This window comes from Barbus barbus (genome assembly GCF_936440315.1).
Source record: "Barbus barbus genome assembly, chromosome: 8".
Lineage (NCBI taxonomy): Eukaryota > Metazoa > Chordata > Actinopteri > Cypriniformes > Cyprinidae > Barbus > Barbus barbus.
In genome coordinates this window covers 9409628-9434634 of record NC_136736.1, presented here as the reverse complement: position 1 = coordinate 9434634, position 25007 = coordinate 9409628, and the positions used below count along the sequence as shown (strand labels likewise).

Here is a 25007-nt window from a genome sequence, read left to right as displayed (position 1 = left end):
AAAGGCCCAAGCACACAGAGATCTTAATGCTGAGCATAACGTATGAATTACAAAAATGCAGGACACTAAAGGCTTTTGTAAATTAGAACTTGAACATTTGTATTCTTCATGGTTCTTCACGATCCTTTTACATAGTTTTAGCTTTGTTTTTTGTCTAAATGCAAACTTTTATAAGGAAGGTAAAACCAATGCACTCTTACCTTAAAGGTGTTATTGAGGCATTTAGGAGGAAGAAAACTGAAATAACTAAAACCAAGCCATTGGGTACTATATTAACCATTAAATGACTGATGTTGTATGATTATTTTTAATAGGTGTATTCAATGCAATGCATGTGTCAGAAGCATAAATATAAATTATTGGGATCAAAATGGATTGAACAGATTATTTGTATTCAAACAGAATGGAGTAAATGCGTTCATAAGAGATTTTGTGTGCATCTTAGTTATGATCATTAATTTCATACATATACAAAAAATTTAAAATTATGTATACACATCCAACAATGTTACTGAACAACTGAATCAACACAATGTCATTTTTTCTTTTTCAATTTAATACAAAATCTTGTATGCTTTAAATTGAGGCAAGAAAATCTGACCTCTTGTACAAAGGAGGTCGGTCACATGGTCAATGTGACAAATTTGCTTATTTGATTAGTAAACTAGAAATAAAAATTGATTGAATTATTTGTATTTTACACACACTTTAATAAATAAACACTTTACACTTTTCCAGGAATAAAATATCAGATTCTCACCACGGTTTCAGACTTATGGGCCCCCCTGCACTCTGGCACACTATCATGTATGATAATCTCTGTATGGAAAGGTTACAAAATTAGGTCTGTGTACACTCATAAAATGACAAATATTCATGAATTCTGTGCTAAAAGGCAATATGACGAATAGGTGTAAGCGAAGTCAAACACATTGTTTGCTTTCCACTTTTTATTTTTCTGCTTTTTCATGAAAACCAAAAAACAAAATGAACGTTTAAAAAGTCCTCAGAAAATAATTGCTATTGTGTTGCTACAAGTTGCACTTAAATTATAGCTTTCCAAGGGTAAATGAACAATTGAGCCTTAACTGTGAGCAACCCTCTAAGTTCAGACAGGACAGGAGAATGCAGGCGAATCGCCCATTTGAGATGACAGAAGCAGAAGAACAAAACATCAGATGAAAGAAAACAAAAGAAAGACTGATTTTTGTTTGGTACGAGCGAGTAAAAACTTAGTGTGGTGTGTTAAATGTCTTCAAACATCCAGGCAGCAGAACCTTCAGAAAGGTCGAACGACCAAAATTTGCGTTCAGACAAAGTCACTAAGAAAGCATGAGTGAACGATCTGGATCGGTATGCTGAAGTCTTTATGATTCAGATTCATCCTGTGCTGCCACTACATTCTTTGATCAAGTTGTGGCGGATGAGAACTATCAGGACGTGCCATGTCTGCCATTTTCTTTCTCCTTGCTTCAATTCGCTGCAATGTCAGTGGCCACACCTGGACCGAATCTCTTGACCAAATCCCACCTGGGCTGGATTACGAAGTTCAGCTTCAAGCATATCAGCAGCATCTTCTGAAGAAGTCACTTTGGATTAGGCTGAATGCCCAGAGAAGAAGAAAAAGCCACATGCTGGATGTCTTTATCGGTCTCATGGGTTGTGGGAATAAAATCCTCTACTTTACTTGAAGACAGTGCTGAAAATAACCTCTCCCATCAGCCTGTTTTTACCCTTCTTCTAGAACAGCGGCCATATTCTTCCATCTATTTTCTTCAGCCTCATCCTCCCATTCAGGCTAGATGAGCCTGCATTGAGTGGGATGGAGCACTCGTGAGCTCGCTAAGCAGAGCTGTGCGGAGACTGTGTGTGTGTATGTATGTGTGTGTGTGTTTGTGTGTGCATGTTATGAAATTCTCTGAATGAGTTTGTCCTCGGTCAGACAGAATACGGTGCAGTAGGACAGGTCAGAGATGAAGTTTTCACAGCCGTGTCGAGTCACGTTCCTACAACCCCGCAGATCCAACAGAGCCAGAGCCGATAGTCGCTTCATATAGGACAGACAAGCATCTGTCAACTTATTACAACCTAGAGAGAGAGAAAAGGTTAAACAACCAACTGTGAGTAACACACTGATCAAATTCAGCATTACATCACTTGTTCACCAGTGGATCCTCTGCAGTGAAAGGGTGCCGTCAGAGTGAGAGTCCAAGACGTTGATTTAAAAAAATTAAATAAAAATAACTACAATTCACAAGTAATCCACATGACTCCAGTCCATCAATTAACATCTTGTGAAGCGAAAAGGTGTGATTGCAAGACACAAATCCATCAAAATGTTTTTAACTTCAAACTGTTGCTTCCAGCTAAAATACCTCCATCAATAATACTGCTTTCTGCAGTGAAAAAGTCATCTCATCTAAATCAGGAGAGAGATATGCATCGTTTACAAGCAAAAACAGTTCTAAGCGAATATGTCTGGGGATTTTGATGTAAGAGGACAAAAGGGCACAGACTTTTCCTCTGGAAGAAGTGTTATTATGGATTTGGGCCAGAAGCAATAATTTAAACAAAATGCCTTCATGATGGATTCATTACAAACTCAGATTTTCACTTCACAAGCTGTTAACTGATAGCTTGGATTACTTGTGGATTATTGTGATGTTTTTTCAACTGTTTGCACTCTGACGGCACCCATTCACTGCAGAGGATCCATTGGTGAGTAAGTGATGTAATGATGCTATCTCTCTAAATCTGTTCTGATGAAGAACTCGTTTACATCACTGATGCCCTGACGATGAGTAAATTGTCATCAAAGTGAAATTTTTGGGTAAACCACTTCTTTAAGCCAAACAAAGTTAAAGGGTTAGTTCACCCAAAAATGAAAATTAGCCTGCGTTTTACTCTCCCTCAAAGCATCCTAGGTGTATATGACTTTCTTCTTTCAGATGAATCCAATCAGAGTTATATTAAAAATTGTCCTGGCCCCTCCAAGCCTTACAATGGGGGTAAGCAGGTGCACTCATCCGTAATAAAATGTGCTTCACATGGCTCCGGGGGGTGAATAAAGGCCTCCCTGTAGCAAGTTCATGCATTTTTGAAAGATAAATATCCATATTTCAAACGTAATAAACACCTAGGACGCTTTGAGGGCGAGTAAAATGCAAGCTAATTTATATTTTTGGGTGAACTAACCCTTTAATACCATATATCCATATAGAACAAACAAAAATCTCTATATTGTGCTTAAATTCTTATTAATTTCTTCTTGTGACAGGGAGAAGCTAGAAAGGTTTCTGTTCAATTGACTATATGCACGATTACTTTCTGGTTTTGGATAAGCCAGCTCAGTCATTTCCGGTCAACTGTACTGTGCCATAAGGGAGCGCTCTTTGCTCAGTTTCTCTACATAATCCATTCACAATTTGGAGAAAAGTTTTGTTTGTCTAAGAGGACCAAACGTCCACGTATCAGAGTTGACAAATAAATGTTAAATTTAATAGAGCGAATCCGTTAAATCATGCCACGAGTCACAGCTATGATTGGCAGTGGCAACGGGATGAATCATCTGACGAGCCGATGTCAAAATAGAGCTAAAATTCAGACTAACAAAACTACAGCAGTCTGTGTTGGATAAAACTTAAACATGTAGTTAAAAAATTAAATCTAAACATTTCAAAATATTGAATGCACCATTTAATTGCTGTACCAATTAATTTAATTTGTATTTAACCATGTAGGTATTTAAATAATTAAGCATTATAGGCTGTTGTCTGTCCTTATTTTTTTTTTTAAATGACAAGTGAAGTTTGTTTTTGTTGATATTGTGAGTGCACAAATAAAAACACTAGTTTATTAGTAAATAATTCAAATATCGCATTATTTCCCCCTGACACATTATGGTAATTACCTGCTGGGGCTATTAAATATACAGTTACATGAGTATACTTTTCTGGGATTAGGCTACCAGACTGAACATATAAATTTATATGTTCTTTAATAACATAAAACAAATCCGCTATCATTATTTATGGTGTTGCAGTTATTTTGTTTCTCAGTTTCTGATGAGAATGAAGCAGGAGAGGTTTCTGTGAGAGTCTCTACCTGTGAGAAGCTCATTTTATATGTGCTATATCTATATATCTATATCTATATCTATCTATCTATCTATCTATCTATCTATCTATCTATCTATCTATCTATCTATCTATCTATCTATCTATCTATCTATCTATCTATCTATCTATCTATCTATATATATATATATATATATATATATATATATATATATATATATAGGTAGAGACTGTCTGGTTTATCTTTATCCGGAAGTTCTAAATAGCGCTCCGTGCATATAGTCAATTAAATGCCAGATACAGTTTATGAAACCAAAATACCAATAATTTCCAGGAGAACAAGAGATTTTATGCAGAATGTCTAACTTTCAAGTATAAACAAGCCCAAAATACACAGGGACTCTTATTTTGAAACGAACATGCTTATGTACTTCCAGCTGGTAATTCAAAAATATGCACACCCTTACAACCGTTTACAATATATATAAAATATTAAAACCGTGAAGTAAACATTGTCAATTCATCAATAGTAGATCATAAGCTACTGCTTGGCATAAATGCATGGTAATCAGTAACTGCAACAGTGAAGTTTTTACATTGCAACTTTTCAGCACTCATATTTATTTAACTGAAACCAAATTAAAATACACAAGATTTTATGACCTTCAATTTGATCTGGAACTGAATTTAAGACATTAAGATTTTGGTCACACTTTAGTTTGGGGACCAATTCTCACTATAAATTTTTTGCCTCAAACTCCTAATTTGCTGCTTATTAATAGTAAGTCGTTGCTACATTTAGATATGGAGTAGGATTAAAGGATCTAAAATATGGTCATGCAGATTAAAGCATTAATATGTGCTTTAGAAATACTAATAAACAGCGAATATGCTAGCAATATGTATGATATGAGCAACAAGTTAATTTTAAGTTGAAAATTGTCCCCTAAACTAAAGTGTTACCAAGATTTGCAGCACTAGTCGTGGGCACCACAAGGATAGCCTAAACACAATGTGGGAAGAACATAGGTATTTTCAGAAGATGAAGGGTACCTGAAAGATTGAGCTGTCTGAGTGTGTTGCGAGTGTTGCAGCCGGTAGCGGTGAGCAGGTTGATGGACTGGTCTGTGAGCCCCTGGCAGTAGGACAAATCTAACCGGCGCAGTGAAGGCATATGTCTGACGATCATCTTCAGGGTGGAGTCATTCACATCCAAACCAGCCAAGCGCAGAGTGAGCAAACCTCTCAGCCGACTGCGACTTTCACTGCCTGTGTGACAAGAGAAAGCAGAGGTGAAAGAGGAGAGTGAATTTCAGCTCACACTTAACAAACAGTCTCATTAATAATTATTCTTACCTGGCTGCACAATGAGGTCTTTTATATGTGAATCTTTGACGCTCACGGCCCAGCTCAGGTCAAGGGTTCGTAAACCCGGACAGCTCTGTGTACTTAACGCTAACACGCATAATGACGAGCAACCTGACATTGTTAGATCTTTCAAACCTTTGGGGAAAAAAAAAGAGAGAGAGTATTTTAGTCTTGACTGTGATGCATGTTTTATTTTTAAGCAATTTCATGCGAGTTAAGACTGTTAGGGCCAGTTTTACTAAAAGCTTGCGCCAGCGCAAACCATCGTTTGGCGTTAAAATTGTACTGTCAGGTTTGACTTAATACACGCAGTGATCAATTAGCGCTGAAAAGGCGTGGACCCAGTTATTTTTGCACCTGACCTTATTGAATATGCATTTGTAGGAGTTTGCCTTTCAGACGCAAAATTTATGGGAGGAGAGAATTTAAATGAATCAGGCAAAGCGTTTTGCTAATATTTGCGCTCGTCAAATTACTGGCATTTGAGCTATTATTTAATGGCCAAAAAAAACATGTCTTAAAGGGGTGGTTGATCGCGATTTCACTTTTTTTAATGTTAGTTAGTGTGTAATGTTGCTGTTTGAGCATCAAAAATATCTGTAAAGTTATGAAGTTGAAAGTCCAATACAAAATGTCTTTTAAAATTATGGCAGTTTAATGCCTACAAAAACGGCTCATAGGGACTACAACGAGTTACTTTCCGGGTTTGAAAAAAGATGACTTGGAACCCTCAACTAGGAGTCACACAATACTAGGTCTATCAAAACTTCTAGCATTTTTTGGCCTCTGGTTCTTTTCAAATTACTGTGGCTTCTTTATTCCTAATTTGCACTGCGCTTAGTATATTGCGTTGGTCGATATGTAAATGACATGTTGCGTCTGTGTTCTTCAATTTGCACATTGTTAGTAAATCACACACAGACATTTCCCCTCCCATCAGCGCCGTTTTAGAATTGTGCTCTCGCGCTAATTTGCCCTGTTTAGTAAAACTGGCCCTTAAGGATCTATAAAAAGCTGAGATTTGGGTAAACTGTACTTGGGAGGTGATGAATGAGCCAGGCAATCTGTTTCTTTGATACTTGTGTCCAGGAGAGGTCAAGTGTCACAGGTTGTTGTTTTATGATGGCTGACAGAGCCTGAGGACTGAGTGCCCGACATCGACTCAAATCTATCTGAGTCCATAAGCGCTTATCACAACACCTACAGCAGGAGAGAACCAAAACAATTACTCAGAGAAGGGGGGGGGGGAAATTAACAGAATGATCAAGATCATGCACTACCACAACTATGAACCAAAACAACCACGCCTTTTAAAATAGTGTACTACTGTAAAAATAAAACCTGTAAAAATACTTTCATCCTTTCAATAAGTTACCCATGCAAATTAGTCTTTTTAATCATATTATTCTGTTTTTGTCGACCCCAACATAGTGGTGTGCGATAAATATCGTCTACGATAATATTGTAATTGTCGTTTAAACAATATGCAATTATTTTTGCATATAAATCGCAAAAACCAAACAAAAACTTACCCAGAGAGCGCAGGCATACACTATATGATATAGGTTAGACTACGGAGCAAGCACATTTACAGTTCACGCTTCCACCGCCTCATTTAGTCTATTAAAGTACTTTTTTTTTAATTCAAGATAGGGGAGGAAAATGCCACATGAAGTGTGACGTTTTCCTCCAAATACCATCACGATTGCAAATATGATAATATTTACTACTGAGCTGTTCATCAAATCAATAAGTGACTTGCATTTTATACACCACAGTTCTTGTTTTTGCTGTTAAACAACAAAAATCGTTCCAAACAAAGCCACAGCAGAACTGTTTTGCATCTCTGAGCAACACACAACGGTGTTTCGTTACTGAATCAAACGGCGGTTTGAACGAATCAGTTGAATGAATGACTCAATGACTCACTCATGCAGTGATTTGCCGCCGCCTACTGGAAATTTTAGGTTTACATTTTAACATATACATTAAATATAAACCTAAAATGTATATTTGGAAAAGCTTTGGGAGTCAGCTGTCCACAATAGTCCTAAAGCTGTCAAATTACCAGCACAATAACTTGCTCAGCAAAATATCAGCTAATTATCGTTATTGACAAAATTTCTGAAAATATTGAGATATAATTGTCATTATTATCGCACACCCCTACTGAAAACACGAGCTACTTGCGTGTAAATGAACAGAGCCAAGCTTCACTCTGAAAACCACAGCGCATATTATTACATCGCAGATTTTATTATAGTATTAAACAATCGCAATTCAAGTTCTTTCGCTTAATCATTTCTCTCTAGTGAGAAAAGGCCTCTTGTCTGATAAAAACAAACAGGAAATTAAAGGAAACATTCTAGCTTGTTAAAAAAGGATCTGTTGAGGCTTTAACTGCAACTACTACACTTACCACTTGTACCAAGCCTTGCAGACTCTCATACACACAGCCAAATCCGTCCGACCCAAGTAACGGAACACAGACATCCAAATGTCCTTTTCACAGCCACACTCATTTCCTACGTCACGAAATGAGGGATGAGAGAGGAGGGAAGGAGGAGAAGTGGTGATGGCTGGAGGAGGAGGTGGTGGAGAAACAGAGGAACGAGAAGACATCGAGGACGGTGACGCTGTGTCTCTCTCTAGACCGTCCAGGTTGGAGCTCCGCCTCATGTGGCGGCCGGATGTGTGGATAATTTTGGACTGAGAGAGGCCATTTCCGGCTGGCGTCGAGGTGCTGTTCCTGAGACGGGTCCTGGGTAGCGTTTTGCGCTGGATGAAGCCAGGACCACTAGGTGTTCGGGGAGACATAGCTGCCTCCAGTTTGGGGACAATGGAGCCTGGGTCCCGTTTGGCCTTTGGAGGACGCTGGAGGGTCACAGTCAGGTAGGAATCGTTCAGCAGGTCATCATTCAAGTCTGAGACGAGTAAGACGGGTGGGTCGGGATCAGAGTCTGATTGGTTCTCTCCATCCTCATCATCTTCATCTTCTCCATCATGCAAATCTTCCATCTCATCGTCCTCTCCTTCAAAGTCCTGTTCCTCACTGTCTTCCTCATCATCATCGTCCTCGTCATCATCGTAGTCGTCACCTCTCCGCCTTCGTCTCCTTGAACGATGCTCTTTATCTGACCGGCCAACATGTCTTTCTTCATCACTGTCATCCTCATCATCATCATCATCGTCGTCGTCATCATCATCATCATCATCCTCATCTTCAGTTTCATAGCGGCGTCGCCTCATGTGGGATCCTCCTCTTAACCTCACCCGACCCCCTCTCACCCCAAGTCCCCGCCTCATTTTCAGCGAACCTGTCACCAAGCTGCCTCCCCCTCGACTCCCTCGATGCGAGGAGCCTCTCCAAACACCTCGCCTACCAGCTCCATAACCTCGGCGGGACGAAGTGACCCCGCCTCGGACGGATGACATCTTGCCACTGTCATCGCTGTCCGAATCATCATCCTGCTCCATCCCATGACGCCGATAGATCTTAGCCACGCGAGGATCAAGAGATGAAGACTTGCGTTTCTGTAAGAGAAGAGAGAAAAAAAATAAGATAAAAAGGCACACTAAACCCACCTCTAGGGGTGGGCGATATGAGCTACAATTCATATCACTATATTTTCCACTGTCCAGACGATATCGATATTATATCGTAGTATGAGGAAAAAAAATTGGAATCACATTCTAGTAGACCTTAGTTAAATTACAGTCAAAATGTATTTTAACCTTATAGAACTAGAAAAAAAACATGATTTCAAGATCTAAGGCAAAAATAGAATGGTCTGACTTTAGATGTGTGAAAAACAGCAAATGGACTGAAAGAACATGCAAATTCACTCAATGACAGCAGATGGCGCTTATGGCCTCAATTTAGCGTTCCTTTGGTTACCGCAGTAAATAAAGCTGCTCTGCACCGCTTATGAACACGTGGGGTAAGAGAAAAAAATGGCATCTAAAGTTTTCTGAAGAGAGTTCCCTTCAGATACTCGTTCATATTAACCCCCTGCCCCCAATTCATTATTTATATTAACCTTCCTATATTTCGAGCATTGTGAACAGTGATCTTGCGCTGCCTGCTACAGTATTTTCCCTCTAGAGTTGTGTCCGTGTTCTGCATCTCTGTTAGTGAGGGTCGGGTTTTTTTCCAACCCACAGGTCCCGCTTTTATGAAATTATTTGGCCCGCCCTGCACCACTGTATCTATTTTTACAACCCGCACCACCCCCGCGACCATTAAATAGACATACTAGGCATTGTAATGTAAATGAAAACAGCCTTTATTTCAGCTTTAAAGTGCTTGGAAACGTCGCCCTGTAAACTGCAACAACATACGATTATGAATATGAACCATAAATCAGGTCATATTAATAAGCTGATAAACATTTTCAACATTTACAAAGCGTTTATATTCATCTAATAGGCTAAACAATTGTTTATTTCAGATTTGTATAGGCCTACAGTTTACAGCCTACGCTACATAACCACTGAACTTTTGTTTTAACACACGGAAATGTTCATTTAGTGTTTTTACGAAAAAGAATGGCATCCACTGTACCCTGGTTTAATCTATTTCGCCTAGACTCCAGCACCTGGCCAGCAGAGCTGAATGTGCGCTCGCTTGATGCGCTTGTGCCTGGGATAAAGAGAATCATTTCACCTGATCAAAGAAAATATGAAAATAGATATTCCCAAATATTTAATATAGGCTATAGGGCATTGTACATGGATTTCTTTTTTTTTTTTCAATTTTAATGACCCGCCCCAACCCGACCCATGGGTTACCCTCGGGGTCCGCGGGTTATGAGAGGACCCGCGCATCACTAGTCTCTGTCCTGTGTTAACGGCCATTTACAGACTTAATAATATTACCATACAAATTACATTTTGGGAAATTATTGTAATCCAGTTTGTGTGCAGTTCCGAAAAGCCGATCGTGTGTTTGGAGCAAAAACTATCCGGTTCTGATTTGTCCGATCAAGCGGGGAGTCTCTCTCTCTGATGATGCAGTAACGACCGCAGGGAAAAAAATCTTTGTCTGTCCATCCAATGAAGTCCATGAATATGTAACTGTATCCACGGTATAGCAAAATCCATATCATGGCACAACATAATACCGGTAGTCACGTTAATACCGGTATAACGCCCACCCCTACCCACCTCTTCACTATCTCTAAAGGGAACATCGGATGCACATTTTCCATAAGTTGGTATGATTATTTAGGGTCTTCATGAAATGTCTGTAACACACTTTGCTTAAAATTCATCAATAGTCGTGTAAAACAACACTCTTTTTACCTAGTTAAAAACAGCAACCCATTTTGGTGCATGTCTCTTTAAATGATAATGAGCTACTGCTCACCGCACCCCTCTCTTCGGTGGGCTGTGTCAACACAAGACACCTGAAGTGCCAACTTGGACTCCGTATATGGCTCAGAGGTGGTCTTATTTAAATAGCTAGCTATCTACGTAGAAACTGGCTGCTGACTGAAAAACTCAAACAGCCCAAAACAAACTGGTTGCATGTTTTCTTTTTGGTTTTTCTCAGCTGGCAGACATGCCAGAAACGTAACTAAATAATTTATTTAGTTTTTATTTATTTATTTTTTATCCGATGTGGATAAAAATGGACAAATGACAGAACAATAATAAATATTTCCAATGGAAAGAAATATGAGAGCTGAGTGAAGCTCTGATTATATGCATATGCAAATTTTCATATCCGTTTTGAGCTTTGGTTGTGTTGAAATATATCTGAACTTTTGCAGCTAGATCATATGCCCAACAGGATGCATTCTATTATATTCTACATTCATTTTCTATTTTACTTGTTTATTCACATGTCTTGATACTTTATCTATTATATTCTATTTGTTATATTATTATAAGAAACTTGAACCTAATCAAAACTATAACTACAAACTTTTTCCCTTCAGAAGTGTTGGTGGTTATTTAATTTGTGTGGATATAGTCAAACATTCAGTATTCATTCATTTTACCATGGTGAATCAACAGACCTTATCCCTGATCAATATGACAAGATCTGTGTGACAGCCACTAGGGGGGTTAAATGCAACAAATTTTTAATGTCAAAGACAATGAAAAGGCAGCTAAAGGCACCCGTTTCCAACAAAATATTATGATAAAGAATAATAAAAAAAAAAAACATTCACAAACGGCCTAAAACTTTGCTAAACAAGTCAACACTTTTTTTTTTTTAACTAAATTTATCACAACAAAAGTCTCCTGTGGAAATGTATCCACTTGCTGTCACAAACTAGTCAGAACAAAATGATTATAAATTTAGTTTTTTTCATTACAAATTAAGAAAATCATTCAAGCACTAATAAACACAATCTTCCAAAAAAAAAAGAAAAGATACGTACATGTGTTTTACCACCTTCCAATTTTAGCTGCAAAACAGAATAACATGCTGTGGTTAATTATGAACTTCAATAAACAGTGATGAACACATCAGGATCACTGAATGGAAACACAAGCTGCAAACACAAAGCTGATTCTGAAACCCCCAGTCAGTCAAAGCAGTGGGGCACAATGAGAGAAAGCGAGAGAAGACACACATGGAAAAAAGATGAGTAGGGGGTTACTGCAAAAGGTAGAGAGAGCAGAGCAGAGAATACATGACGGCAGAGCGGAGCGGCTGTGCATGCGGCAGCAGTGGTGTGAGGAAGGCGGAGCCTCTCACCCGCTTCCTGAGCCGCTGCTCAGGGGCTGCGGCCCGTTTCTGGAGCAACCCGTGTGAGAGAGAAGAGGGGGGCCGCCCGACCCCGTGCCATGCCCTGCCCCCGAGCCCCCCTGACCCATCCTGTGCCGTGATGTCATCACCGCTGCCTGACGACTGGCACACAGGAAAACAAGCGTTACTGTTACACATCCAGATCTGAGTGTGTACATCACAGTAAGCTCTTGGCATGCATCTTTCTACATGGTGTGAATGAATGTGTATGTATGCAGGCCTGCAAAAGCTAGCAGCATTAGAACAAACACTCAAAGCTTCCTTTGTTTCAAAGGCCTGAATGTGTGTTCAAACAAGAGGGTGAGAAACAATCTTTAAAACTGTGGGTGTGTGGGTGAATGTTTTTGCTTGTAAAAAACATGTTTTACCTCGGAATCTGTGTCTTTGCCCATAATACATTTAGGACACTCCCAGCAGCTCGGTAGGTCTTTGTTTACCACTCCCTCACCAGATGTCTACACAGACAGAGGACATAAGATCATTACAACAGTGACAGTCTACAACTATGAGAAAGCGCTATGGATTGGCATTGTACTCATATATATTTTTTTTTAAGTTATAATTTAAGGGATTTTATGAATTTAATGACAAATCGGGTCGCCATGAGTGCAGCTGCGCTGTATGTCAGCGCACTGACCACAAGGCTATCGGCACTGACATTGTACTGATATCTATAAGAACAAATAAAGCTGTCTGTCCCACAAAGCATAGCAAATGACAATGAAAGGAGCAACGACAATAAAACTTATAAATCTTTTAGTTTAAGTGCACTAAGATTACACAAAAAATATGAATTAATAATTAAGAAACAAATACATTTATTCAGCAAGGACGCATTCAATTGTAAATATTACTAAAAACGTCAATTTCAAATAAAGTCTCTTCTTTTGAACGTTCTATTTATCAGACTCTCATGGTTGCCCATTAAATTGAAGCAGCACAACTGTTTTCAACAGACAATTGTAAGAAATGTTTGTTGAGCACCATATCAGCATTTTAGAATGATTTCTGAAGGATCATGTGAAAATGAAGACTGGAGTAATGGTTTTTGAAAATTAATCTGTCATTAAAGAAATAAATCACATTTTAAAATATTTAAGTATCCAAGATGTATCCAAGGTAACATCAACGGCTCTGATTGGTGGATCTGTCTTTAAGACTGTGAGAAGTGATGTTCATAATTAGAAATTTGGCATTTAAACAGGTCAAATCTCTTCAAAAGCTCAGGCAGGTCTGTCCCTGAAGTGTTTATACACTACTAAGGAGTCTTGCTATACTAATGCATTTCTGTATGGAGAACATGAATAAGATTTTAACTTCCGAAAACCAATTGTTACGCTCTGCTGTGTTGAAAATGGTTTACTGATGAAATGTACAAAAGATGAATGAATCTGAATAAAGCATTTTGAGACGTCTATTGAATTGCTGTCTGTAGTAATAATGCTTGTACCTTCAAACAGCTAGGATGTGTAATCTGAGCACAGTTGGAGCACTCCATGAGCTCTTCACCAGTGTCCTGGTTGCCTTCCCCACAGATCTCACATACAGCAGAGAGTGGCAGGCCAGGCTATTGAGAGAACACAGAAAGTCAAAGCGATATTAATCAATATATGCAAACAAAGGAAGGCTACATTGTAAGTAAAATGCACAATGTGAAGACACTCACAGCGAGACACTGGCGCAGCACACAGGTCTGTTTGAGTTTACCAGGACCACCGAATTTCTTCATGTCCCTGCAGAAGTTGCAGTCACCACATTCTGTGCGCAGACATGCCTCGCAGCGTTTACAGCGCACCCGGCGCCGTCGTAGGACCGACATATTAGAGGCTGGTTTCACTGGCCGAGGAGTAATGGGAGTGGTTGCCAGCTTGGGACGAATAACAGGTGGAGGGGGAGGAGGGGGCTGGTACCAGGGGGGCTTGGGAGAGGGACAAAGAGAAATCAGAGGTAAGTGCTGCAGTCTGGTGGGTTTAGGAGAGAATATTCAAATACAATTGAATAAAATGCATCTTCCTCAATGCAAATTTCATGGTTTGTTTTATCCATAATGTCCCCTTTTGAAAGCGGTTAACGCAAGCAATCACAATTGTCAGCGCAGCAAAGAAAATGTTCCAGTCACATTTTGTTCACAATAAAATCAAATGGAAGAAAAAAAAAAAAAGGGATATTTTGATAGCACCATTCATTTAATGTATGCTAGAACTAAATAATTGTCCTGACAAGCTTAAAATCAGGATAAAACATTTTAAAAACAGATAATACCATATTATTATTTACAAATAAAAATAAGTTACAAATAACTCATTTGAATCCAATTCATTATTCCATGGTATGGCATGAAATTACAAACACTGACCACAAAAACTACAAATTACAAAAACTGAATGAAAAGAAACTAATATGTTAGTTATTACACGATTCACTTAACGCTTTTTCCTGGAAAGAGAATAAAAAATTAACCATTTAAAAGAAACTAATACTGTGATCTTACCCTCTTTGGCCATCTGACAATAGGTTTTCCAGTGTAAGAGAGTTTAGGGATGTCATTGGCATGTTCTTTCAATAATGCCTAAAAGATAGAGAAAACAAAAACACTTTCATTAAAATTTCAAAACCACTGTGCCAACTAGATTCTTAAGCAACAAAACCTAAAATTAACCACTGACATCCTGCATCTCAAGTGACATTTTATCAGAAAAAAATAAATAAAAAAATTATATTCACAAATACCACACCAGCAAGTACATCAAAATAACCAGAAGTGTAAAGCACAATGAGTTCTGACCCGTATGTCATGTAGCAGGGCAGCAGCGTTGTGTATTCCTGAAGGCACACACTTCTTATGTGAGGGCAACGACTCCAGCTTCCCCACCAGGTGCCGCAGCCCCTCCAGCTCCAAAAGAGTCAAATGAAGCTTTACCCCTGGTGCATTAGGTGGAGAGGGAGCATCACTGTCACTTTCCTCTTTAACGTGTCCATTTAGTAACTCACAGCCTGAGCCTTCCTGCTTCAAGCCTGTGTATTAGATTCAAAAAGAGAGAAGTAGAGTTAAGCTTATCTGTGCTCTATACAATCAAATCTGTTGGGATGTGAATGTGTTTATGTACTGACCAATTCCCAGAGAGTATTTCTGGAACTCAGGGATGAGGTGGGAGGTATTGGTTATGCTGAACAGATAACGCTCCAACACATACCAGCACATCTCATAATAGAATGGATACCGGAACTTAGTTGGCACCTGAGGAACAACCAGAAACCATTATGGTTTTTTTATTCCCAGTTATTATTTTCATGAAAATTATACACCTTTTCCTACCAAATTCCCAATAACTGTGTGAGAAAGGAAACTCATTCTCATTACTGTAAAGCAGTAAGGAAAATTCTCCAGATCAGTCAAAGGTTCTCTTTCTTTTATATGATAAACCAAAAATCAGTACAAGAAATACAATCATATGATTATTGGATTGCAGTAAATATTTTCCTCTTAATTGTGATGAAAACTGAAAAGTGTGCTTAGTTTGCAAAATGGTAAATGTGGTAAAAAAAAAAAAAAAAAAAAAAAAAAAAAACTTTTCCTAATGCATAATGCAATTTCTTACTACCTAATTAATCTCTTAAATTTAGGGAGAAAGATGACAAGGTCATGTTATTGCAGATTTTATGAGATTTAGTAAGCCCATATAAGGTCATGCGAGTTATATACACACTAAAAGATTTTCAAAATGTGAGAGACCACGAACATGGACAAAAAAATCCAAGATTTTACCATTTTGCTCCTATAAAGATAGCACACCAACAGATTTTCAACCAAGAGTCCTGACTGTGAACACGGGAAACCTCGCAAAATCTCTCTCGAGACTTGAGAATAAATATGTTTTACAGGACACGTTGTATAAACACTCCTGCTGTTGTCACAAATTGACAAGCTGATCCTCCATCTCTGCTGTCCAAATTCTTTTGTGCTGCGCCTTGACTGTGTTTGTTATGCTTCAGTCTTCTGACAGCTCGCTTTCTGATTGGATATGGTTTTGTTTCACGTGATAATCTGCAGTTCCCCCCACACATCAGGATTTCTGATCGTAAATATTCAACATGTTGAATATATACGATTCGCAATCGGGGTGCCTCCGACGTTCTTCCGAGCAGATTCTGTCACTCTTAACACACCTCACACCACAGTAAATCTGATAAGATCATCTCGAGAACCATTAAGATAATCGGGACATTAGCTAGGATTGTCGGAAGGGGAGAAATCGGCCCAAAATCAGCCCGATTATCTTGTGATGTGTACCCAGCATTATGCAAGAAAATGGTGGTTGCAGTGAAATGCTGGACTCACCCGTGTCCTGTCCTCAATGCTGCAGATGTGCAGTTGCATGGGGATGTTGAAACTATGTAGAAAGTTCCCACCAAACACAAGTGTGTCTATTGGAGTATACACCGCATGGATCCAACCTAACATTAAAAAAATTCAAGGTTTATTTAGGTTTAATTCACAGCAAACCTGTAATTTAAGAAGGTTCAAACTAATCATTCAAAACTGAAACCATGAAAACAAAGAGATTCCAAATAAATAAGCACAAAATATATAACAGTGAAGTGTTTCTGTTCATGTAAACAAATGTGTGCCCCCGCATGTGCTCACCTGATGGAATAATGAATGTGTAGCCCTGCTTGAGCTCAATCCTCTGGCAATCAGTGGCCTTATCACCAAGGAAGATGTCGCCTTGTTTCCCTGACAACACCCAGTTCTCATAAAGCTCCAGGTTTTGTGGCGTGGGTGGGATTAACCAAAACACCTGTAGCAGACATCCAAATCAAGCTCATCTAGGCTAAAACCATTTTGGGGTGTTTTGACAGCAAACTAATTATACAAAATACAACAGTTCATGGGGTGTTATCAGTGAGCTCATGTCTACGCTAAAAGACTTTAGTATGTATACTACTGTTCAAAGGACTGGGGTTCAAACATTTTTTAGAAATTCAAATCAAAACATTGATCAAAAGTGAAAACAGTAACAGAAAACAGTATTTTACATTGTAATATTTCACAATATTACTGTATTTTATATTTAAAAAAAATGTGCGCGAGATGTGACCAAAAAATCCATTTGACTGTAACAGAAAGCGACACACAGTTTGAATGCTGAATGGAGGATGACAGACACGCAGCGGAGAGAAGAGTTTACTTGAAGTTGAATTTAACGACTTAAATATTCATCTGTACATTTAACTATGAAACAGCTTCTGAACATGAAATATAGTGCACGAAAACTTTATGGTGCTTTATAATGTTTTTGTTCCTTTCGTGGGGCTTAACAATAACAGAATAGTTACGCACAATATCGGATTTGGATCGGTCTCTTCTGACTGATATCAGATTCGGCAGAAAATGCCATTATCGGAGCCGATACCGATCCGGAGTATCGGATCGATGCACCCCTAACTGTCACATGCTTGATTTGTGCACCCCTAACTGTCACATGCATCCCATCGCATATTTTGAAGAAATATAAAAAATAAATCGATAAATAAAATATAAATGTCTAATTTTACAATAGCACATTACATGAATTAATTTGTTTAAGTGGCCGTATGTACCCCATATTATTTATTCTCAATGTCTGGTTAATGGGGGCTTTTATTTGTAACTGTAAAGTCACAGATTCATAGTGACGGATGGATCAATATTAAAGTATTGATACTTCATACTGATGTTGTATTCAGAAGATTGATTCTATCAATGTTTAGTTTAATGTTTTGTTTTTTAAACTAAATTTTATTATTTAGCATGAAAAATGATGCACCTCAAACTTTAAAGTGCAAAAAAAGTTTTTTTTTTTTTTTTTCAGCAAATAGTGTATTGTGAAGGATACGGATTGTAAAGGATTGTAAATTGTGTAGGATAGAAACTATTTGTAAGCATATTAATGTTGTTGTAAACATTTTTTGGTTTTTCTTGATTCTTCAAGGCTAAAAACACCTCTCTTCCTTCTATATTTGACTTTCTAACTAGCACTTTCTATTCTAATTCTATTCTTTAAAAAAATTAACTTGCCCCTTTTGGACTTGCACTCTATTCATTTACTAACTGCTTGTTTGACAGCAAAAAATAAAATAAACTAACACTAGCTTACTCTATTCTTTTTGTATTCTATATATTCGTTTTATTTTTATTTATTATATAATAAAAAACCCTTGCTACATGTACTGCGTTAGGCTAACTGAGACTTGTCATTCATTGCTCTTTTGTTGATTTTGATTGCTTCCATTGTCCTCATTTGTAAGTCACTTTGGATAAAAGTGTCTGCTAAATGACTAAATGTAAATATCAAATAAATGCAGCCTTGGTAAGCATAAAACACTCTGTAAAAAATATTTTACAATTCTTACTGACCCCAAACTTTTGAACAGTATTTATACAGTGTTCTCTGACCTTGCAGCCCCACAGTATGTGGTACCACACAGATGTGCCTCCAAAGTCTATGTGGAAATCTGTGTAACAGCCCTGCACGCTCATTAGGCAGTACCTGGAAACAAAACAGGCAAATTTGAAATAGGAGAAAATTACTTTTTACAAGAACAAAGAGGGCTGTGTGAGACATGGGACATAAACATAATGCAGCAGACTTTTTTTCCCAGTGAACAAAACCTTTTTGTTTTAAAGCCTTCAAGATGTAAAATAAGACCAAGCTTTCATAAATGCAAACTATATTTAAGGATCTAATATATGCTCACTTCTGCACTTTGGGGTATTGCATCTCAGTGATAGAGTTTGTAGAATCTCTTTGTCTTTCTTTTAAGTGTCGTGGCCACATGTTGTCCACCCAGTCAATCATGTCCACCTGTAATGACATAGAAAAAATTATGACCATCACAGACAGATCTAAATATTAGTATTTTTTAATAATAATTAAAAACTGTGTTTTAAAGAGATAGTTAATGCAAAAATGAAAGTTCTGTCATTAATTACTCCCCCTCATGTCGTTCCAAACCCGTAAGACCTTCGTTGACTGACACGGAAGTATTCTTGTAGCTTCATAAAATTAAAGTTGAACCACTGATGTCACATGGACTATTTTAACGATGTCCTTACCACCTTTCTGGGCCTTGAATATGGTAGTTCTGTTGCTGTCTATGGAGGGTCAGAAAGCTCTCGGATTTCATCAAAAATATCTTAATTTGTGTTCCGAAGATGAACAAAGGTCTTACGGATTTGGAACGACAAGAGGGGGAGTAATTAATGACAGAATTTTCATTTTTGGGTGAACTATCCCTTTAAGCGTTAAGGTACCTACCGTGGCAGGTCTTTTGACAAGGCTCTCTAGTTTAGTGTGGCTAAATTCAAGGCTGATAACATTATAAAGTTTCTCTCTCTGAGAGGGAGGAGTCTCATAGTAGCGCCTCCATTGCGCCATTGACATCTCCGTCCCCTTCTGAGTAGCCACATCCATCACGTCAATCATACGCCGACTTCCTGTAAACAGAGACGAGCAGGGAGTAGATGCTGAAGCACCACTGATGCAAGTCAACATGAAATTCATCAGCATATCCAACCACAAAAACACTTACCGACAAACAACTTCACATCATTTACACTGAAGTCTGGATCTGGCATTCTAAAGAGAAAATATTGCAAATTAAGATTAAATTTAAATGTAAAACTTTCTAAACATTCTGAAATGTGTAAAGAAAGAAGGAACCATAAAGGACAGAGGAAAATTTACATTAAAAAAGGACAATCTCTTACTTCATGCCAAGTCCATCAGGTCTCTCAAAGATAATGGGGTCCCGGAGCCCATATCTCTGAATATACTCAAATGTGAGGTCTAAAAAACAACAACAACAGGTAGTGTTAAATTACACACATCATTAAGATCTTTGAAGAGTTCCATAAAGACCTGCATCTCTTTCTCACCTTTGCCCTCCATGCGTTTGACTCTGTCTGAGTTGAAGCGGTTGCTGTGAAGCTTCTCCTCCAGATCGAAAGTCCTCTTTCCATCGATTTCGTCGTCGGAAATGCCATCGTCTTGGTAACGCCGCCGCGTGCCAGACCGCTGTAAGACGAGAGAGTGAGAGAATGAGACAATGAAAAACTGATGCCAGAGCAACACTATTTCTCTGCATATACTCCTCCTCGTCTCCTGAATGCTGAACAAATGTTGCATAACTACCACAGCCTCAACTCGTTGGATTATTTGAGCACACACCTACACTCTCACAATCTCACACATACATGCACTAAATAACTCGCCCATCATGAGCACTAGCCCACACACACCAACTATTAATAAGACATCACAAATCATGCTGATGCACAAGGATTCAAGGTTTTGTAACAATGAAAAGCCTTGACGGTCACTTTTGATCAATTTAAGGCATCCTTGCTGGATAAAAGTATTTCTTCAAAACATTTAAGAACTAAGAACATTTAGAAACTTGCTGACCTCAATATTTTAAACAGTAGCTTACAAATTATGTGGATAGAATTTCTGCTACAAAAAAATAAAATAAAATGCTATCTGAAATAAATAATGCTTGTTTGCAATGTTAATTATGTTGAGATGCACCACAGATCAGGCGAGTAACACACACACACACAACAAAACAATAAGACCCTCCTCTGCTCGCCCTTGCCTCTGCCCTCAATGTCTCTATGGTGATGTGGAACCACTAGCCAATCACACGCTTCCTAAAGCCCTGCCGTCACACCCTCTCAAATACATCGAGCAAAAAAGAGGGGGGAGAAAAAAAAATGAAATGAATTGGGTATGACTGTGCAGTATCATAGAAAATTAGCAACAAACCCATTCAAAAGAGAACTGATGTGCACCTCTATGAGCATGCAAACAAAGCCCTATAGATTAAAAACCTTCACATTACCAGACAATAGCCCAAACACAACAGATGATTATTTGTCTCATAACTCTTTATTCAACAATTGAGAATTGCACTAGTTTTAAAAATGTGTTTCAGGACCTGTGTTCTGTTGCACTACATCAATTGTGCTTTGTCTGGTTGTTTCTGAATGCAAGAACATGTCCTGCTGTCACAAACTGAAAGTCACCATGTTCCTATGCTTAACCAATCAGACAGCAAGGAACCGCCCAAAACGCAACTGTAAACACAACATTAAGGAGAGATATTTTTGAAGACACATTTATCATGACGATTAATCAGTGTTGACATTGCCAAGTATTTAGGGGCTTGTGCCCATCCCTAGCTAACGGTGCTGCAGTTTTTTTTTTTTTACCTCCTCTGGGCCTGTGCGCAATCCCTGCATCCGTCACTGCATCATTGCATCTTTCCATCTCTTCTGTTCACAACTGTCAGATCTCCCATTGACAAAAGCAGCAAATGGTGAAACAGTACAACCTGTACTGCAACATGACCCCATTTGACACCAATAACGAAGCACAATATGGGAACACAGGAGGGGGATGAATTAGGATGGAGTATAAAAAGAAAAAAAATGAAGGACAATGCAACTGATGGCAGATAGAAAACCTTCCATGCACTCGTTATTCCCTAGCGTTTGATCACCATCTCTCTAAGCGAGGCCCTAGACTGCAGTGCGCTACGAGGAAGCCCTTGTGGAGGGCAATGAGACACTACACACCTCGCACCTTCAGTGTCACATCTTCATCCCTCTGCTGGTTTTTCCTCTTCCTGCCTCTGCGTCTCATCAACAACATCCCCCCATCGACAAGCGTAAGGATCTCCTGCCCGTTCTCCATCCCCGCATTTCTTTCAAAATGAGAAAATCTGCTGTCTGTTCTCCTCTGTCATCCTTTCGCCTCTGCAGTGCCCCCTCCCACTCCTCTCCCCGTTTCCGCATGTCTGATCACATGGTCTGCTAAACCAATCTAATCATTCATCCTCAACCTCCCCAGCCTCTACAAAAACAGTCTGCACACAACAATCCATCCAATCCTCCTTACTTTCAATCACTGTCCTGTTCTTCAGAAGACAAACGTTACAATCCAGCCAACATTATGATTTCAAACCACCCTAACATCATAGATGATAAATTCTAATCTATATAGAGCAAAAAGCTGATAGATATTTTTAGGGCTGAAAAACGATTAATCGCAATTAATTGCATTCAAAATATATGTTTGTTTACATACTGTGTGTGTACTGTGTATATTTATTACGTATATATAAATACACACCCATATATGTATATATTTTAAAAAGCATATTTATACTTGTATATAATTTGTATTACATACTAATAAATATCTTCTATGTAAATATATAACTATACACAGCAAACACACATATATAGTATATAAACAATTTTATTGAGAATGCAATTAATCGTTTTCCAGCCCTAGTTATTTTAACTACCTGCTACTAATTCGCTAAAAGCAGTTTTAAACAACAGAAACAACAGTGTTAAAACAATCACACATTAATAATTGTTCTGCATGCACAAGTCACAGTGTCAGCAACTAACATTTAGCATTTTTTAAACATTAAGTTGACCATTAACAATATTTTGTGGATTTAAGAATTCAAATAAGAGTGTTTTAAAATGCAACTTGATCAGACTGTCATGTGTGTTGGTTTGAATAATATAGTTACATATTATATAAATATGTATAACTAAATATGAATTTAACATTATGATATTGGTAGCTTTTTGACAGTCTCACGTGTGGTGTTGAACATGCTTTCAACTGAGGTATTCTTGAGGTTAATACAAAAATATATGAATAATAATAGAGCGAAAGTAACCTATCAGTTTGGATCAAGGAAATACGACTTTTAAATCACAGGTAAAAAAAAAAATATATATTATATAAGAACATTTTTAAGCCATAGATATTCGCGCCAACCAGTCAATCTTTTTTCGCACCATCTTTTGTGAAATTACAGAATTATTTTACAGATTTTTTTGATGTGACAAGGGAAATGTTTCTTGAACAGAAAATTGTCAGTGGTTTCTGGCAGTTGCTGGTCACGTGGTCAGCCAAAAAAAAAAAAAAAAACATCAATATACTATATCCAACCTCTCCACGAGAGTGCCAGACTTGCCATAGTTTTTAACTGACATTGACATCTGTTGAAAATGTTAAACCTCGTTAAATCGATACAGAGTAAATAAAACGCTTAATAAATTGAGGTCATTTTCCCACTCAAATGACAGCACATTTCACCAGCTTAAGCTTCTGTAAAATGCAGTATATATATATATATATATAAACACAATGTACCCTCCAAATCAAAGCATTTTATTTTCCAACTGTCCACTGTGCTGCACTCACCAGTCTCTTGCTGTAACGCGGCTTGGGGTCGTCCATCGTCAGCGGCGAGCCAAGAAACGCGCTTCTGTCAGTTTATCGCGTTAGAAATAACCGCGCGACGGCGTTTGACGCTCACTTTATTACAGTGAAATTAATTCGAAACTTGCTGTATAAAAATCACTGTTTTCAGAGAGTTAAGAACTAAGGTTCGTTCACACAGAAGCGGGTTTAACGATTTCAGCGTGCTCTTTAATATTACAAAACTATTATATTATAATCTTACGCAAGAATGAAAAAACAGCAGGTTATTGAAACAACCATGATAGCTAGCGTTAGGTCATCAAGCTAAGCGCTGCTGAGGATAGTGAACGAGCACCAGCCCACAAACACGGTCGTAAAAATATTAAAATTACAAAGCGATATGGGGTCTTGCTGATACATACGGCTTATATGTACAGCGTCTAATATTTCAGTCAACCATGAAGAGTGAGGCGAGACATGAGGAGCGTATATTTATCGAGTAACATACGCTAATCCTGGTTCAAGTTTCAAATAAAACCATAAGACTTCAACTCGGGCTCACAGTGGGGAAAATCCAGCGGTTAAAACAGTCCTCGTGGATTTTTTACTATTAAAATGTGCACTCCGACTAGACTCGTCTAGTAACTTTTCTATTCGAAGTGAAAGTAAGCATTATTTAGACAGCTCCACTGAGTGAATTCAGGACAAAGTTAATGTAGTAGATCATTCGCCGCCATTTTCACATCGTCACAAAAACACCGCGACGTAAGCCCCGCCCATTACTGGTTCAGCACCCAATCATAAACACATGCGAAGCCATCGCCTTTGCTTTCATTGGTTAAAGTCGCTGTCACATGAATGGGAGGCGGGGCTAAGAGACCAATAATAGTACACGTGACCGGAGGAGTCAGGCTCTCATTGGCTGGAGCTGCACGCCGATCAATACAACTACACAAAGATTGTTTTTTATGTGCTGAAAGTGTCGCGTTGCCAACCAATCAAATATTAAATATCAACACACTCACTCACTTTAAGCAAAATTTCCGCAAGAAATAGTTAGGAGCAATATTATTAATATATATATATTAAATACCTTCGATCTTGCGTGGCTTGAGTTCCTATCGCCGGCGGATGTCCACTCCATGACTGCATATAAAGCTCTGGCTTGGGTCGTCTGGTCAAAGAAATCTACATTTCTTTCGAATTAGCCCTGTGGCAAAGAACGAACATCAAATGAGGTCTTCATTAAATCCTCGACATTTCTTTGGGTCCAGTAAACTGTCTGGAAGAAGTGTACACATTGAACTATCGGTAAGCCACCACAGGTAACTCCGCATGGTAAAACTTTTGTTTTAACCCAAGCGATCAGGAAGTAGTTGCTGATTGGTCAGCCTTCAGCTTTACGCGCAGCCACTCATTGGACTAAACAGCTGTCGATGATAGCTGCACCGTCCAAACCAACTACAGAAGAGTTTCTCTCATAAATACAACTAACATATTTTAGTTTTTTTGTTAAAGATATTTTAG

The 25007-nt window shown here is 38.3% G+C and overlaps 1 protein-coding gene across 4 annotated transcripts; it reads right to left on the bottom strand.

The window, feature by feature from the left end:
* Positions 1–295: 295 nt before the first annotated feature.
* LOC306874146 (lysine-specific demethylase 2A-like) lies at positions 296–24847 on the bottom strand (the record flags this gene model as incomplete). 4 transcript variants are annotated; one of them, XM_079423954.1, is made up of 22 exons in its annotated part: positions 296–2088; positions 5130–5345; positions 5433–5579; positions 6481–6644; positions 7864–8978; positions 11837–11863; positions 12157–12309; positions 12576–12662; positions 13658–13774; positions 13874–14125; positions 14699–14776; positions 14993–15222; positions 15319–15445; positions 16547–16662; positions 16853–17006; positions 18644–18737; positions 18946–19052; positions 19506–19684; positions 19780–19826; positions 19958–20036; positions 20126–20264; positions 24574–24847. In XM_079423954.1, 22 exons carry the CDS (start codon positions 24622–24624, stop codon positions 1907–1909), a joined length of 3861 nt encoding a protein of 1286 aa, XP_079280080.1. In that variant the 3' UTR covers positions 296–1906. The 4 variants fall into 4 exon arrangements, with proteins under 4 accessions (XP_079280080.1, XP_079280081.1, XP_079280083.1 ...); XM_079423955.1 differs by lacking the exon at positions 24574–24847 and adding an exon at positions 23481–24237; XM_079423957.1 differs by lacking the exon at positions 24574–24847 and adding an exon at positions 21834–21944.
* Positions 24848–25007: the final 160 nt, after the last annotated feature.